Genomic DNA, 15628 nt, shown 5'->3' on the forward strand with positions numbered 1-15628 from the left:
TTTTTTATATTATTTTCATTGTTTTTCTTTAATTCTTGCACAATGTTAAAAACTAGTACTATATATATCATCAAATATAAATCCATTTTTATTGGGTACTGGGTTTCTAGGAACAAAGCTATCCCCTTTACACCCATTCATCGTCTTTGGAATCCATTGCACCTTCTTTTCTTTTCTTTTTCATATGCTGTTGATCCAGGGGTAGGATTTAGTTCGGGTTTGGGATTAAATAAAAAAAAAAATTACTAATTAATTTTTTTATAATTTATTTGGACCATTTCTCGATTTGTTTGTGTCATTCCGGGCAATGCTAATCTTCTTTGTATATGTGTCATTCGGGCCATGCTAATCTTCTCTGTATTTATATGGTTTCAATTTTACTACATTGCCTTGATCTCAAAATTTTACTATTTTTTTTGGGAGCCCAGATCAAGAACCACCATGTTGCTTCCATAAATTAGTATAATGGACCATAAAGGACTTTGGGTTGATTTTACTGGCACCCTATCAACTTTGACCAAATATCATATTAAAACATTTTTAGAAAATTAGTATCACTTAGACCCTAAATTACTTTTTCGTTACTTTTACCGTTAAAAAAGTGATAAATGATGATTTTATCCTCATTTTTTTAATTTATTTTAATCCAAAATATCATCAAACTTAAAAGACAATGTTGCCCCCTGCCTTCTCTAACACACATATATATATATCTAACACAATTGAAGTGGGGAGCTGAAACTAAGAGTGAAGTGTGGACCTGTTTGAGAGTTCGGAGATCTTTGCATGCAGATACGGACCCAACATAGGACCAGTGGGGAATTTTTATATTTTTATTTTATATCTCAGTTTTTTTAGAATTTATGAAGACGCTTCCACTCAAATTATAATTCGCCCCAATTGAATTTTATTTTATTTTATTTTTTATTTTTATTTTTATTTTTTAGTTCAAATGTATAAGAATTTATGAAGATGTTCCCACTAAAATTATAATTCGCCCTCACTATTTTTTTTTTTGGCATTTTATACTTTAAATTTTTAAAAATTTATAAAAAAACCTCTATTGAAATTAAAAAAATGGACCCATCATATTAATTCGGCCCCACGAATTAAAAAGCAGCCCCTCTTGGTAGAGTAAAACGGTGATAGAGGATTTTCAGGTGATGGGTGTCCAGTAGAAAAGGAGGCTTCTGTGTTGAAGAATGGAGACTAACAGAAACACGAGAGATAAAACAAACGAAAACGAAAAGACCCATCAAGAATTGACCCAACGATAATGGTGAATGTGGGAGTTGTTGACACAGTAGAGATTGAATTGAAAGAGCTTTCGAGTTGAGACACTGTGAAAACTGTTCATGGTCTTAACCAATTCTTAAGAACCGAACTGTACACAATTGGTTCATTTTAAGTCTTGGACTTGGATTAGACCACTTGGCCCTGCTTTTTTTTTTTTTTTAAAGTAAATTAAAAGAAAATTTCATAAATCTAACTTTTTTTAAAAAAAATTTTTTAGTACATATGTCACACTATCATTTTGATTTAATATCCCTATTGAAGATTTATTACGAAAAAATTATTTTCCGATAAAATATGCACTTTTTATTTATTTATTATGACAGTATTTTTGACATCATTTAACTAAGTTAATTAGAGTATTAATTCATTCTTTATAGTGTAATCCAGTGCAAGGATTACATTCTCTTTCTTAGGTTTTTTTTTTTTTTGGCAAGAAGAGAATAGCCATACGGCATTTACATAACACATCTACAAAGGACAGTACAGATGTAACAAAGGCAAGGCAAACAAAACCTGAAGCACAAAGAAGAAAAATGAAGATCAAGCTCCAAATTTACTGAGAAGAACAACGGAAGTCATCTCGTGAGACAAGCACCAAAGCTCAAAGGTCAAGTCATCAGCAAGACAATTGTTCCAAAGCTGCGTTCACAAGGCGCCTCCGACGGGTAGAAAAACCACCCAACCCCGCATAAATGTGGGACCACAATAACCGACATAGATATGAGATATAGTCGGGACAACAAAAAACCGACATAGATAAGAGATCTAGCCAGAGAAAGAAACACAGATCCACTCAATCTGGCCAAAAGCAAGCCAAACCGAAGCAGATCTAGCAAAACAAAAACAAAAACGACGTAAAAACCACCCACAGAACATATTTATGATGAGACGCCGAGTTTATTTAGCCTGTGGGAGACGAGAAACATTACCTCCCCACTCCCATAGAAGGGAGCAGGAGAAAAGAGAGAAGACGAGGTGGGATAGAAATTTTTTAAAATGACTAACTTAATTTTGTTAGTTATCAAAATGACGGTATTGATACAAGTTAAAGAATGTTAAATAAATGAATTTGCAATAGAGTAAATGACAAATTTATAATTTTGCATTTCTAAATGCGATAAAGGGGTGATTTGAAAAGCATTTTAGAATAGCTTAAGGAATTTGTGCACACATACAAATTCAGGAATAATTTACAAAAGAATTGTTTCAACATGACAGCGAATTAATTCAGAGTCTAAGCCCTTATAGTGTTTATATAGACATCAATATTCAATATATTTGCATAACACTACAAAACTTGATGACATTCTAGAGAAACTATCTAACATATTCTAAAGCACTATAAACTTGGTAAGTTAATTCTATAAAATTATAGAATATTTTTAAAACTACACTCAAACATGGCATTCAAAAGCCACGCTGTATCCAATGAGGGCCTCAAACTTAACCTCGTGGGTTGTAAGAGCATATCCAATGGGGCTGTCAATTTAAAATATAGCAGGTGGACATAAAAATAGCTTATCCAATGCAATGCTATATGGGTTGCTACTTTTTAACTTTGCTATTTCTTATGACAATTGTAGTAAAAGAAATAGCAATTGCTATATGGGATGGGCTTACAGAAAAGAAAGGACCGGCTCCTGAAGGTGACAGAGTGAAAGCAGATACATTACTTGAGTGCCAATCCTGAAGTATATGCTTCCCTGTAGAATATAAAATAAATGCCAAAAATGAATTCTTGCATACTTTATTTTGTTGAAATAAAAAAGGAATTTTATTTATATTTATTTTTATTTTTGAATATGGAATGAAACTGGTAATTACTACTGATAACTTTTATTTTGTTGTTAATTGTAAACTATTGATAATATATTTGTTGTTGAATTAATAAGCTCAATTTATTATAGATAATAAAATATAAGACAACTTTCGTGCTCCAAATAATCCAATCAATTAAAAAAGTCAAAAAAAGCAATAATAAATTAATAAGCTCAATTTATCTTTCAATTTATTGGAAACTGAAAGATATGGGTTGTGAACTTCTAATTCTTGTTGATTTTGTAGTTTGCAGTTGTGCAGAGAGAGAGAGAGAGAGAGAGAGAGGGGGGCAATTTCAGAGTTAAGAACGAGAATAGAGATGGAGGCCATTGGGGAGGCTGAAATGATTTGCCCTAAAAATATATATATTTTTAATAATAATATAATCAAATATATATAATATACATATATATATAATATATATAAATTTTCGAAAAAGAAAAAAAAATATTATATAAAAATATAATCAAATATATAAATTTCTACTTATATATATATATATTTTTGATTTTTTTTTTACCAGATATTTTAGATTTTTACTTCTTTTTAATTATGTTTAATTTTAGTTTTTTTTTAATATTTACAACTTGACTTGGAATGTGCCTAATATTAATATTATTGATACAAATATGAATGGTGGGAATGATAGTTGAAAAAGAATGGCGGTTGTGTCAAAAAAATAGTATTTTGTATGAAATGCACCATTGGAACAAAATTGATAAATTTTAGTATTTTGACATTGTAACACTTGTCAAAATATAAATTTGACATGTGAAAATGACTTTTAGCATTGCGGGTACCTATTATTCGCAGAATAGTGAATTGATTCACGTGGCATCATCTGCGGTGGTGGTGCCTATTATTCGCAGAATAGTGAATTGATTCACGTGGCATCATCTGCGGGAGTATCTAACTAAACTCCATTCATGATATCAATGAGACTGAAATGACTGTTTGATCCTAAAATAAAAGTGACATTCAATAATGGAAAGTGAGTGTTGAAATTATGATTTGTGGATGAAGAAATAGATGAAAGAGAGAGAAGTGATGAATGAGGCGCATCCCTAAAGAGAATGGAAGATGTTTTCCTCAGTTTTTGTTTAGTTTGATAGAATAGAGAGTAGAAATGATGGATTGATTACTTTTGTTTGGTAGGAAGAAAGGAAAAAATTAGTTTTTATATATATTTTTACCAATATACCCTCATTATTTAAAATAAATAAAAAATAATATTCATTCCAAGTTTATAGGAAGGTTAGAAATGAAAAATACATATTGTTGTTAATTGTTACTCCTTTCTTTCTCCCAATTTTGGACTAGAAAAATACAAAGAAATGATGGATTCCTTTATCTCTCCTTGAAATACAAAGAAATGATGGATTCCTTCATCTCTCCTTGCTTCCTCCGTTTTTTTCCTTCCCTCCAACTAGACACAAAAAAGTTATTTTATTCACTCTCTCATCCATCCCTCCCTCTAACCAAACATAGCATATAACAATTTACTAATGTCATTTTCCATTTTTGGCATCCATGCCAAAATATTTTTGCGACATCTAGCTCAGTTGTGGGCTAAAATATGTGTAAGTGTATGCATTTCTTAGCTATCTCAAAATATATATTACCAATTTAACCTTCTTATATTAAACTTATAAAATGCAAACCATCACATCCCGTGAATCCACTATAGTCATATATGGGGTTTCTTTTTTTTTTTTTTTCTGCCTATAAAATAATTTACAAAGTCTCTTGCAACATCTTTGGGCTATGCTTAAATAATAAATACTATCCTTGTTTCACTGATTTTGATATCATTTTGTAATATCTGTTTTGATTAAGCAGTTTCATTGTTTTAGGTATTATTTTGTTATTTTCTTCTATATAGATTTAACTATACGTGTGAATGACATATTTTTATAAAAAAAATTATCATTTTGGGGTAAATATGAATTATTTAGGTGAAATAGATTTATACATGTACATTACTGCATTACATCCCAATGAGAAATATAGAATATGCACTAAAATGGAATTTGCAAGTATGGTTCAGGTACATAATTCATCACTCTTTTGGAGCAGAAAAAGAAAATTTAGTTTTAATTATACAAGGTAAAATTTTCTTCTCATATGTCAAACATCATTTCGATCTCATCTCCCTCATTTAGCTTTCAAAATCTCTTTAGACATGAAAAATATGTAGTTTTTTATTTTTTATGACCGTAATTTTGACATCATTTTACTGACCCTTGTTAATTACAGTCTTAGAGCATCCTCTTGATTTTTGGAATGTCAAAAGTCTACATGGTGTCTCTATTTTTCCTTGTGGCTTATCATTTATTTATCAAATTTACGATTCTCAAAATAGGTGCAATAATTCTATAACACCTATTATTTACATATAGTATGAACTCATTATGATTTATGTCTGATGGTAGTAATTGAACCTGGACTAAACAATTTACTCTCATTTTGAAATTTTTTTAAAATAGGTAGTAAAATATATATTTCTTTATTTTACATCCACTGTTTTTCTCGATTTTTACACGAGATTAAAGACTACCATTATGATATTTGCAAAGCATAAATCTGCAATATTACAATCATTTTTGCAAACCAGTCTATACAAAAGGTATCATCAAAACAATACTAAGCAGGGAATTTGCATCAGCACATAAATTTGTATAGGAAGTAGCTACTATGTATTATTTATATTATATATTTATAGAATCAAACCTGTTAAAATAAAGGTATATTTGTTGTACAGAAAAAAGTTGAAATAAAGGATATAAACTTTAAGTACATCATGGTTTGTCGTATCGAGTTTTAAGATTTGTTAATTTATATTTATATTAATTTTGTCCGAATTTGTTACACTGTAATAAATACCGTGATCGCGATTGCAAACCATAAAGTAAATTAAAGTTTTGATGTAAAGAAAAATGTAAAAATTCAGAGCTCATCCAGCTCTAGGACTTGCACCTTCTTTGGACAAAAGCCACCCTTGGCACCTTGTTTGGATGTACTCTACATTGTTACTAACTAGCAAAAATTATCATCTTCCCTCTCACATCTCTTATCTTTTCTTACATCTCTTATCTTTACTATTCCTATAGTTATATATAGATATATCAATCCGCCTAAACTGAAACATTAATTGTCTTGTCTTCTTCAAAATACATAATTTAGGGTGTTATTGGATCTTCTCCAAACCTCCCTCGGCTCTTGTTTTGTTTTGTCAAAAATAAAAATAAATAAATAAATAAAAATTTACTATCATGTTTTATTTACTCTATTTCGCAGAGATAACATATTTAGATGATATGTAAACCATAAATGTAAAGCAATATTTTGTGGAATCGAAAATGTTATTGGGCGTATGAACAAGATCTGGTGGAATTGAAAACAAGACTGTGTTCCGATGAAGTCGCCTCTTCTTCGGACTGAGGGAAAGACATCACTATAGAATCTGATTCTAAGCCTTTATCGCGGTATGCTTCACCCGCCTACCCATGATCCCACTTAGGACTCGTGTTTCAATCATCAAGCAAGAAGCTAGTCAGGGGCAGAGTCAAAAATTTAAGATTGGGGGATATAATTTATTTTTAAATACTCGTCATAATATATATATATCTTGATAAAATTTAAAAAAAAAAAAAAAATACTACTTGGACAAAAAAAAAAAAATTGATGTTAGAAGAAAATTATAGAGAAGAAATGTAAAGAAATAAGTATAGTTAGAAAATCAAATTTTCTTTATCAATTGTTTTAATTTTTTAAAGAAGAAAATTAAGTACATTCCACAATTCAACAACATAATGAATTTTAACTCAATTTTTAACCAAAAAAAAAAAAAAAATCAAAAAGATTATTATTGAGTTATTAAATAAGATACAAATAGTTATAAAATTTGTTATTTAGAAAGTAATAACTAAAAGTATATAGATGATATTATTATTGTTATTGAGAGTCTCACAATACTTTAATTTATCTTCTTTATTCGTAAAACTTGCCAATAAATATTGTTATATAATTTTAGATATTTTTCTTATAAATATCATTTTACAAAAATATTTGACAAAAAATGCTTCATGCATTCTTACCAAATGTGATGGAACATTAATTATTTTATTCCTTTTTTACCGCTCTTGAATTAATATTTTAGATATTGTTCTTGTATATATGAATAAAAAAACAATGTGTTGAGATAACAACTATAATAATAATGAGCTTAAATTTTTGTTTCATAATATTTGAGTTTTTAAAAGTATAGTTAAAAATATGCAAGTTGAAAAATATTTAAATTTCAAAGAGACACAAAATTAAATTTATTTTCAAACTCTTTATTTTGGGTCAATATATATGTGTTTTGAAAAAGATTTGGGCCAATTGAAATTTTAAATTAATCTTAGGGACAAAATCTATAAATTAATTAATATTTAGAGGCTATTAATAGAATTTTCAAAAAAATTGGCTGGTCAATAATATGTATTAAAAATATTGGGGGCCAATTAAAATTTTTAATAGATTTAGAGGAAAAATTTACAAATTAACTAGCCATTAAGAGTTAGTAAAAAAAATTTCCAAAAAAATTGAGAAAGCCAGTCGAACCTGTTTCTCATTCTAAATCTTTCAGTTTTAGAAGGAAATGTGAGAAAGAAAAGATCGGCTAATATTTCTTAATTGTTCACTAATAAATTTGCAGTATTTCATAATATGGTAAGAGGGTATTTTCAACATGATAATGAATTAATCCTTAAATTGTAATAACAATGGTTTTAAATATTTGGTCCATGTCAAATTGCCTTTATATAGGCTTTTCACATCCTGAACAAAAAATCTAGAATATATCCTATGTATGGCATAATACCACAAGACTCCTATTCTACTGTTTCTACCTTATTATTCCACAACAATTTGATCTTTTTCAGTTAATTATATAAAATGATAGAATACTCTGTTTTTTTTTTTTTTAGTAAAATAATATCACACGCATGTCTTCGCTGATACTTAAACTCCTGACCTCCTTGTTGGAAGGCCAAATTTGTACAAACTGGACTAATGCACTCAAACAAGTGTGCAAAAGCCAAACGAGGACCCGAGAGAGACTTGACCTTGGTAACGTATTGTAACATCATCCGGGGATGGAGGCAGTTAAGGACCAGAGGGGGCACATGCCCCATGAATTTTCTCCCTTTCTTATATTCTATATATATTTTATAATAATATATATGTTTTTTTTATAAAAATATGGAAAGTGCTCCCCTGAATTTTCTCATTATTTATAGAATTCTATATATGTTTCATATTTTTTCTACTAAATTATTTGCTTAATTCTTATATTCTATATTTGTAAATTAATTTTATTTTAAAATTATCACTATCTCTTTCTATATATATATATATATATATATATATAGTCATAAATATTGACTTATATATGTGTACCTTGGGTCATGTATTGTAATTTGTAACACTAATGCCTGTTACTTAGTGAATCGGAATTTGATTATGATTTGTGTTTACGGTATCACCGCTACTACTACTACTCAGGTCTTAGGTTGACATGCGACAATGCGAGGGAGTAATGGAGTGTTGGACTAAACAATTTACTCTCATTTTTACATTTTTGACTTATATAATAAAAATATTTATGAATTTTATTTTATTTCTTAGATTTTTCTCAATTCTTACCTGAGAATCTGAGATGTCCTTGCTAATTTAAATTAGAGGAGTTATTAAATAAATAAGTAAAAACAGATGAATTCAATATTATCAAGAATTAAAGGAGACATGAGATTGAAATAGGAGAGTTTAGGATGGACCATTTCCACTCCCATCCATGTTTAAGTTCTCCCTCTTTCATTTTTTTTTTTTCAAAATTATCTATGAAACAACTCCTACACTCGATCCTCACAGCTATTTAAATTCCTCATCTACTCTCATAATCCCATTTAAATTCCAACTCAATTTTTGTTTTCTTTCTAATATTTCACACAAATTTTAAGAACTCATATGTAGAAATATAAACCAAATAAAAATTGTAATTGTATCAAATAAATACGATTTTTTTTTTTTTTTGGTACAAGAATAAAATGGTAAATTTTGTACCCTTCTCCTCTAATTATTACCATAATATATATATATATATATATATATATATATATATATATATATATATAACGGAGCGGGATAGATAACCTTTCTTTTTGTCTTTATATTAGAACGAGTTTTAAAATTCGTACTTATCCAAAAACCTTAAAATAAGATGGATATTTTGCGTCCCTCAACATGACCACTTTAAGAGGCATTTATACAAGAATACTATTTTCTTTTGTAACACCTAAAATACTAGGATTATTAATTACATTCCTTTCATTTTATTATTAAATAATTCTCTTAATTATTATTATTTTTTTCTTTCTTCAACATTTATCATTCTGAGTGCATGTCATAGGACACGTCAATAAAGCTATACAAAATTACAAACACAAATAAAAAGTAAAAAAGCAAAAAGTTACAGCAAAAAATTAACCCACTTAACATTCTACGTACCATAACGGCATAACCACAATGGTGAGAATACCATCCCTCCTTACCTAACACGTGTCCATTACACGAAACAAAAACAAGGTTCTTTTGTCCTCCCGCGGGTAACGGACTCCACAATTCACAAAGAAGAAACGTAGAAAAGAGAATCTTCAGGTTCAGGAAGACGAGACGAAGGGCCTAAAATACGCCGGGGGTGCGCAGCCGTTATCATACGCACATGTCTGCAAGGAAAATTGAACCCGCCCAAGAGGTCGAAAAGAGGAGGGAGATGGATAATTGGGCTGACCACAACAACGACACCGTAGGGTACAACTACAAGGTGTCACCAACACTTATGATGCAGCAGAAGATATTTATCTTTATGCCTCCTCTTCTGTTGCTTTACCTTTCTCCTCATCTTCGTAACCCTAGCCCTAACCCTAAATCTAACTCTACAACCCTGATTCTCACTCTGGGTCTCCTCATTATACCCCCAATTTCTCCTCACCAATTTGACCAGACCATTGGTTCAAACCTACCAAGATACCTTTTAACCCTTACCTTCTCTCTACCCTCCGCAATCTGTTTCTAGGTCTGTTTGGGTTCTCTTGACGGTGGTTTCGAGGTTTTTGGTGAATACCCACAAGGTAAATTGTTCGTTTTTGGATGTGGGTGTGTCGGATTTGTTTTGATTTTGAGTTGCTTGTAAATGGGGTTCCATCAGACTCATGTTTTGTTTACGACGATTTTGTAGTTGTTGATTATTATTATTTTTGTTCTTCTTGTTGATTTCTTCGAAATTATGCTGTGTTTTGCAATGATCTTGTAGCGGATGTGTTTTTTCCTTTTTCTGGGACGGATCAATGTGTTTGTTCTGTTTCTTATCCGGGTATGTTTTGATTTTTGTTTTTTATTTCTTTATTTTTTTTGGTTTTGGGGCATGAGTCAAAATGGTTTCGATTTTGCACTTGGACGAGTTCATATGTTTTTATCTGTTATTATAAATAAAATTTTCATAATCGGTTCATCTATGATTGGTTCATGTTGTTATATTTTATTAGTATGACCTCAATTTGGTGTTCTTGAATAATTTTTTTTTTGTGATTTACTTATATGTTTGGTTTTAACGCTTTCCAATATTCCTGGAAAGAACCACAGTTATAATTTTATTTTAATTTTTTGGCATCTCCTTTCCTTTACAGTGTGTGTGTGTTAACCATTATTTGTTCGGTTTGTGGTTTAATATCAACTTGGTTTGCTTGTAATTTGTTTTTCACGAACAATTGAGTTACTTGAATGGGAAACGAGTTCTATTCCAGGATTGTTTGTGATGAGTGCTAAATTATAATTTTTCCATTTCTTACTGATATTGGTTATGGTTATTAATACTTGACTTATTAAATTTTGTTACATATAGGCTATAGCATTGTTTCTTTTGCCTTACTTTACCTGGATGTGGGAATTTGCAGCGAATCTACGTTTTTGGTGTAAGCTTTTTCTGCAAATATGGAAAGCTTTCAAGGTTTTGGATTCGGTGATGTGAGCAAAGCAATGAGAAAGAAGAGGAGTAATGCATTTCGGCGTCCTCGGAATGAATCTCAGCCCTTGCCAGATTATCGTGACAATTCATCATTGTCATCTACACCACCCTCTGACAATGTGAGCAAAGCATCAAGTGATGACGATATTGGCCATGGTACACATTCTCGGAGAAAAGAACAGAGTTTGAACCAATGCAGTTCAAGGGCTTCGTCTACTTACCTTGCAGAAGCGGAAATGGACCTGAAGAGCAACAACAAAGATGGAAGATTCAGGGAGTCCAGTGAAACCCACATCAAAGGCAATAGTGAGCAGAAGCATGGTGGGATTGATTCCAAAATGTGTGTTGAGGGTGTCCGTTCCCCAGCTAATTGGAAAAGCACAAGCAAGGTGGCAGAAAATCTCAAATTGGAGTCAAAAACAAAAGATACCCAAACAAGTGGAAGGATGAGTGGTGGTTACAGTTCCAATCAATCAGGAGTAGCTTCAGATGTACTTGGAAATGATAATAAACTTAAAAAGGTAAAGCTTAAGGTTGGCGGTGTTACACGTACAATCCATCCTACATCCACATCTGATGGTACATCCGTGGGTGGGACATCTTCAACAAAATCTTATCGCTCTTCAGATGCTCCTCGTCCTCGACCGAAGCTTATTCTTCAGGTAATCTCAATTGCTACTTATGGAATTTTGGTATAACTTATTGCGGTGGCTCCAAACTAGTACAAAATAAAAATATTTACACAGTGGATCAATGCAAACAAAATTGTTCTTGTGACTATGTCTCATAGAATGAGGAAAATTGAGTCCATTTGTCATTACCCTGCCTGTTTCCTTATAATTCGAAAAGTGTATCAAGCTTAATATGGTGCATTGAATGCAAAGAATGTTTAATCCAAGACTTGTTGGATTAAATGATCCAAATTGGCTGAGAGATTTTTTGTTGTGACTTTTGTGTTTATTAGTTCAATTGGTCATGATCATTTAATATTGTTGCTTTTCTGCAAGACTCTGTCTATCATGACGGCACTCTCAATGTGAACTAGTGCCCTCATTATGGCCTTTTCCTTTTTGTGGTACTCCCCATGCACTTAATGAATCTTGTCAGTGTCGAACATATGAAATTAAAGACAGATTCTTGTGTGATGTGTGCTTAAGATATTTTCGGGGCAAAATAACATTAGCTAACTGGCAGCACTTGTGCATGGTTCTATGTGTCTAATTCTAGAAATGTGATGGCTAGGGTTTGAATACCCAAGCCATCACCTTTCTACAAGTACCTATATTTGTTAAAATTTGACCTTTAGCTAAATGTTAGTAACTAAACTCTCAAGCATACACACTCGAGAAAGAATGTGTTTTGATTCTACTTGCATGGGAAAAAAAAAAGAAATATATTCAGGTAATTCATCATGTATATACGCATGCTGGGAACATTTATTTCTCCATGATCATAATTTAGAAAAGTAGAAGTAGCTACATGGTATGAGAAAGAGAGAAAATTTTCGGCTAGAGGCTTATAGTTTTTTTTTTCCTTGCTTTCAACTGAATGTGAAATAGAGGTAATGGATTTTAAATTCAACTGAAGCCCTCTTCTACATTGGTGCAGGATTCGGATGAGGATCATTCCCCTTCCCCGGACAAGGGAAGTGGTTTGCGAGGAGTTCCATGGAAGGATTTTAGTAAAAGTGGATTCAGTGTCAAGAAAATGGATTCTTTAAAAAGAAGGATGTCTGAGGACAGCGTCTCTACCAAGCAGTCTAACAGCAATGAGGCAGTTCGTAAGAGCAAGCGTGTCCCTAAAAGACGGTCGTTAGGTGGAGGGTTTGATGATGAAGATGACGATGAGGAGATCCGATACCTTGAAAAGCTCAGAACCTCCAAACTTACTGCTAATGGTGCATATGATGATGAAGAGGATATGGGAAGCAGGAAGCAAAGAAAGATTTCAAGGGTATTGAACAAAACTGTTGATGGTGGGTACAATGTAGATGCAGGAGATTATGGCTTGTCAAGATCAAGCAAGGAGGGAAGAAGAGCCAGATCAGGGAGAACATATGAAGATAATGATTATGAGGAAGAGGATGAGCCACAGTCTGATGGTGAGCTTGAAACTAAGAGGAAGAATCAAAAAAAAGAGTTTGTGGATGTGTCAGGGGATCCAAAGAGGGAAGTGTCAGTTACTACACGCCAACGGGCCCTTCAAACTGGCAAAGACATCTCTTCAAGATCTGGTGCAAGTTTAATCGAGTACCCAGATGGGTTACCTCCTGCTCCGCCTAGAAGTAAGCATTCCTTTGTTTTACATTCGGTCCTTGAGAGGACTACTTCTGTTGATTTTTAATTGAATTCTGGTTCGTACTTCTTGTTGGTTGTTTTGGTGACAGAGCAAAAGGAGAAACTCTCTGAAGTGGAGCAACAACTGAAGAAAGTTGAGGCTGCACAGAGACGTAGGATGCAAATGGAGAAGGCAGCTCGCGAGTCAGAGGTTTGCTCTTCTTATTTGGATTTTCTATTCATTTTTATTCTTTTGGTGCATATAGACGATGATACTAATAATAAATATGTTCTTTTTCCTGCTAAACTTTATAGGCAGAAGCAATCAGAAAAATATTGGGCCAAGATTCCAGTAGGAAGAAACGGGAGGATAAAATTAAGAAGCGACAAGAGGAAATAGCGCAGGTAAAGCGTTGTGCATTAAGAGACATACTTATTTATATAATGAGAGTTCCCTATAGTTTGTGTTACTTAAAATTATATATGATGCAGGAGAGGGCTGCCAATGCTATGACACTTCCATCAAACACTGTTAGATGGACCATGGGTCCCGCTGGGACAGTCGTGACATTCGCCAACGAATTGGGTCTGCCAAGCATATTTAATCCCAAGCCTTGCAGGTATTAATCCACTCTCTTCCTGTAGATTCCAAATATATTATGGAAGTAATTTGTGAAGAAGCACAGTCAGTTGCTTTTAGGAGATCTTGGAAAGGGGTAATTTGGTCCCTGAAAGAACATTATTATTTTTGAAGTTACATACCCCAAAACATTGTTATCAGCTTGTAAAAGTTTTTTTTCTTTTAAAAGAATGGTATGGCTATCGATGATAGAAGTAATTTAGTGTTTTTTGGGGATTTAGTTTAAGTTTCTTCTCAGCACTATCTTTCTATAATGATGTATGAATATACTATCAGCTGCTAATTTGATACAGCATCCATTTGTTTTACCTGGATTTGGTTTTCTTATGTGGATTTTCAGTTACCCTCCTCCGCGTGAGAAATGTGCTGGTCCGTCTTGCACAAATCCATACAAGTACAGGGATTCAAAGTCAAAACTTCCCCTTTGCAGCCTTCAATGCTACAAGGCAATACATGAAAAGATGCAGCCCGTGACAACCTGTTGATGAGTAGGCGTTTTCGTATGGATAGTTCTTCTTGTTTATGTTATCATCTCTTGTAATGTGAATTTTGGTGGAGGGCTTATGCTTATCTCATTGCTGAGAGCTGTTAACTGGATAGGTTCATTGCTGCGTCTGCATTTGTAAATAAAATGTATTTTTTACTTGATTCTGCATTTTAGTTGTCATCAATACGTTTTATTACTCTCTTGGTGGATGATGAGGCTGGAATTTTCAGACCACTTGGAGATGAATTTCACTATGAAATGTGTAGTTTGAACTTTTGAAATGATTACATAAGAGTGTCTTTTGTTATCACTTGAAAATTAGTTTTTCATTTAAGAGGATTAGTGGAAGATTGTACATAAATTAGATTTAAAATGATGGAAGCTAGAACAGTGCCTGTGGTGGAGTTTGAAAGGCATAAACATATTCTATTGGTACTTTTGATTTGGTACCTGAAAAAATGCAATCCATGTGTTTCTGGTTCCTTCTTGGTTTGGTACCTGAAAAAATGCAATCCATGTGTTTCTGTTTCCTTCTTGGTTTGGTCTCTGAAACTTTGTTGGTTCTATTGGTAATTTTGAAATATGTTGATGTTAGATTGGAATGCTTCTATAATAAGTTTATAAAGAGGTCATGTTTTAGTTTTTTGCTTACAGCAAATTGATATGATCAAACTAAGTTTGGGTTGGCATTTAATAACACAATCTAGTGTTCAAAAGAAAGGTAATGGATGGAAATGACATACCATGTTTGGTATAGATTTTTAAAGGAAAAAAAAAAAAATGGAGGTATTCGAAAGGATCTAAATTGGGTATGATGTGTTGGTTATCCTTCTTTTAAAAAACGGGAGGAAAGATTAAAATTTTGTTAATATTAAATTTGCCCTTATTTTTGTTCAAGTCAAAATTTATGATAGTAAACTCATTAAAAATAATTTCATTTCTTTTTTTACCTCTATTTTATTTTCTTTCATTAATCAACCATACATAATAACTTATCTATTATCTCATTTCTCATTTTATTTTTTTTCTTTTCTCCTTGAACTTTT

General features: G+C 31.9%; 1 protein-coding gene across 1 annotated transcript; it reads left to right on the forward strand.

Annotated features, from left to right (window-relative positions):
- Positions 1 to 9780: 9780 nt before the first annotated feature.
- LOC132299588 (uncharacterized) lies at positions 9781 to 14924 on the forward strand. Its single transcript, XM_059796304.1, has 7 exons — positions 9781 to 10286; positions 11109 to 11841; positions 12788 to 13463; positions 13566 to 13666; positions 13771 to 13860; positions 13948 to 14075; positions 14436 to 14924. Exons 2-7 carry the CDS (start codon positions 11146 to 11148, stop codon positions 14578 to 14580), a joined length of 1836 nt encoding a protein of 611 aa, XP_059652287.1. The 5' UTR covers positions 9781 to 10286; positions 11109 to 11145; the 3' UTR covers positions 14581 to 14924.
- Positions 14925 to 15628: the final 704 nt, after the last annotated feature.

Source organism: Cornus florida, unplaced genomic scaffold (genome assembly GCF_030987335.1).
Source record: "Cornus florida cultivar Cherokee Brave unplaced genomic scaffold, ASM3098733v1 CherokeeBrave_3.0.0_Hap2_Chr03, whole genome shotgun sequence".
Taxonomy (NCBI): domain Eukaryota; kingdom Viridiplantae; phylum Streptophyta; class Magnoliopsida; order Cornales; family Cornaceae; genus Cornus; species Cornus florida.

Bases quoted from the DNA above. Each gene is read 5' to 3' on its own strand.
- LOC132299588 (XM_059796304.1), top strand. From the start codon at position 11,146: ATGGAAAGCTTTCAAGGTTTTGGATTCGGTGATGTGAGCAAAGCAATG. The intron at 13,667-13,770 runs GTTTGCTCTTCT...TAAACTTTATAG, and splicing joins AGGCAGCTCGCGAGTCAGAG to GCAGAAGCAATCAGAAAAAT. The intron at 14,076-14,435 runs GTATTAATCCAC...GTGGATTTTCAG, and splicing joins TTTAATCCCAAGCCTTGCAG to TTACCCTCCTCCGCGTGAGA.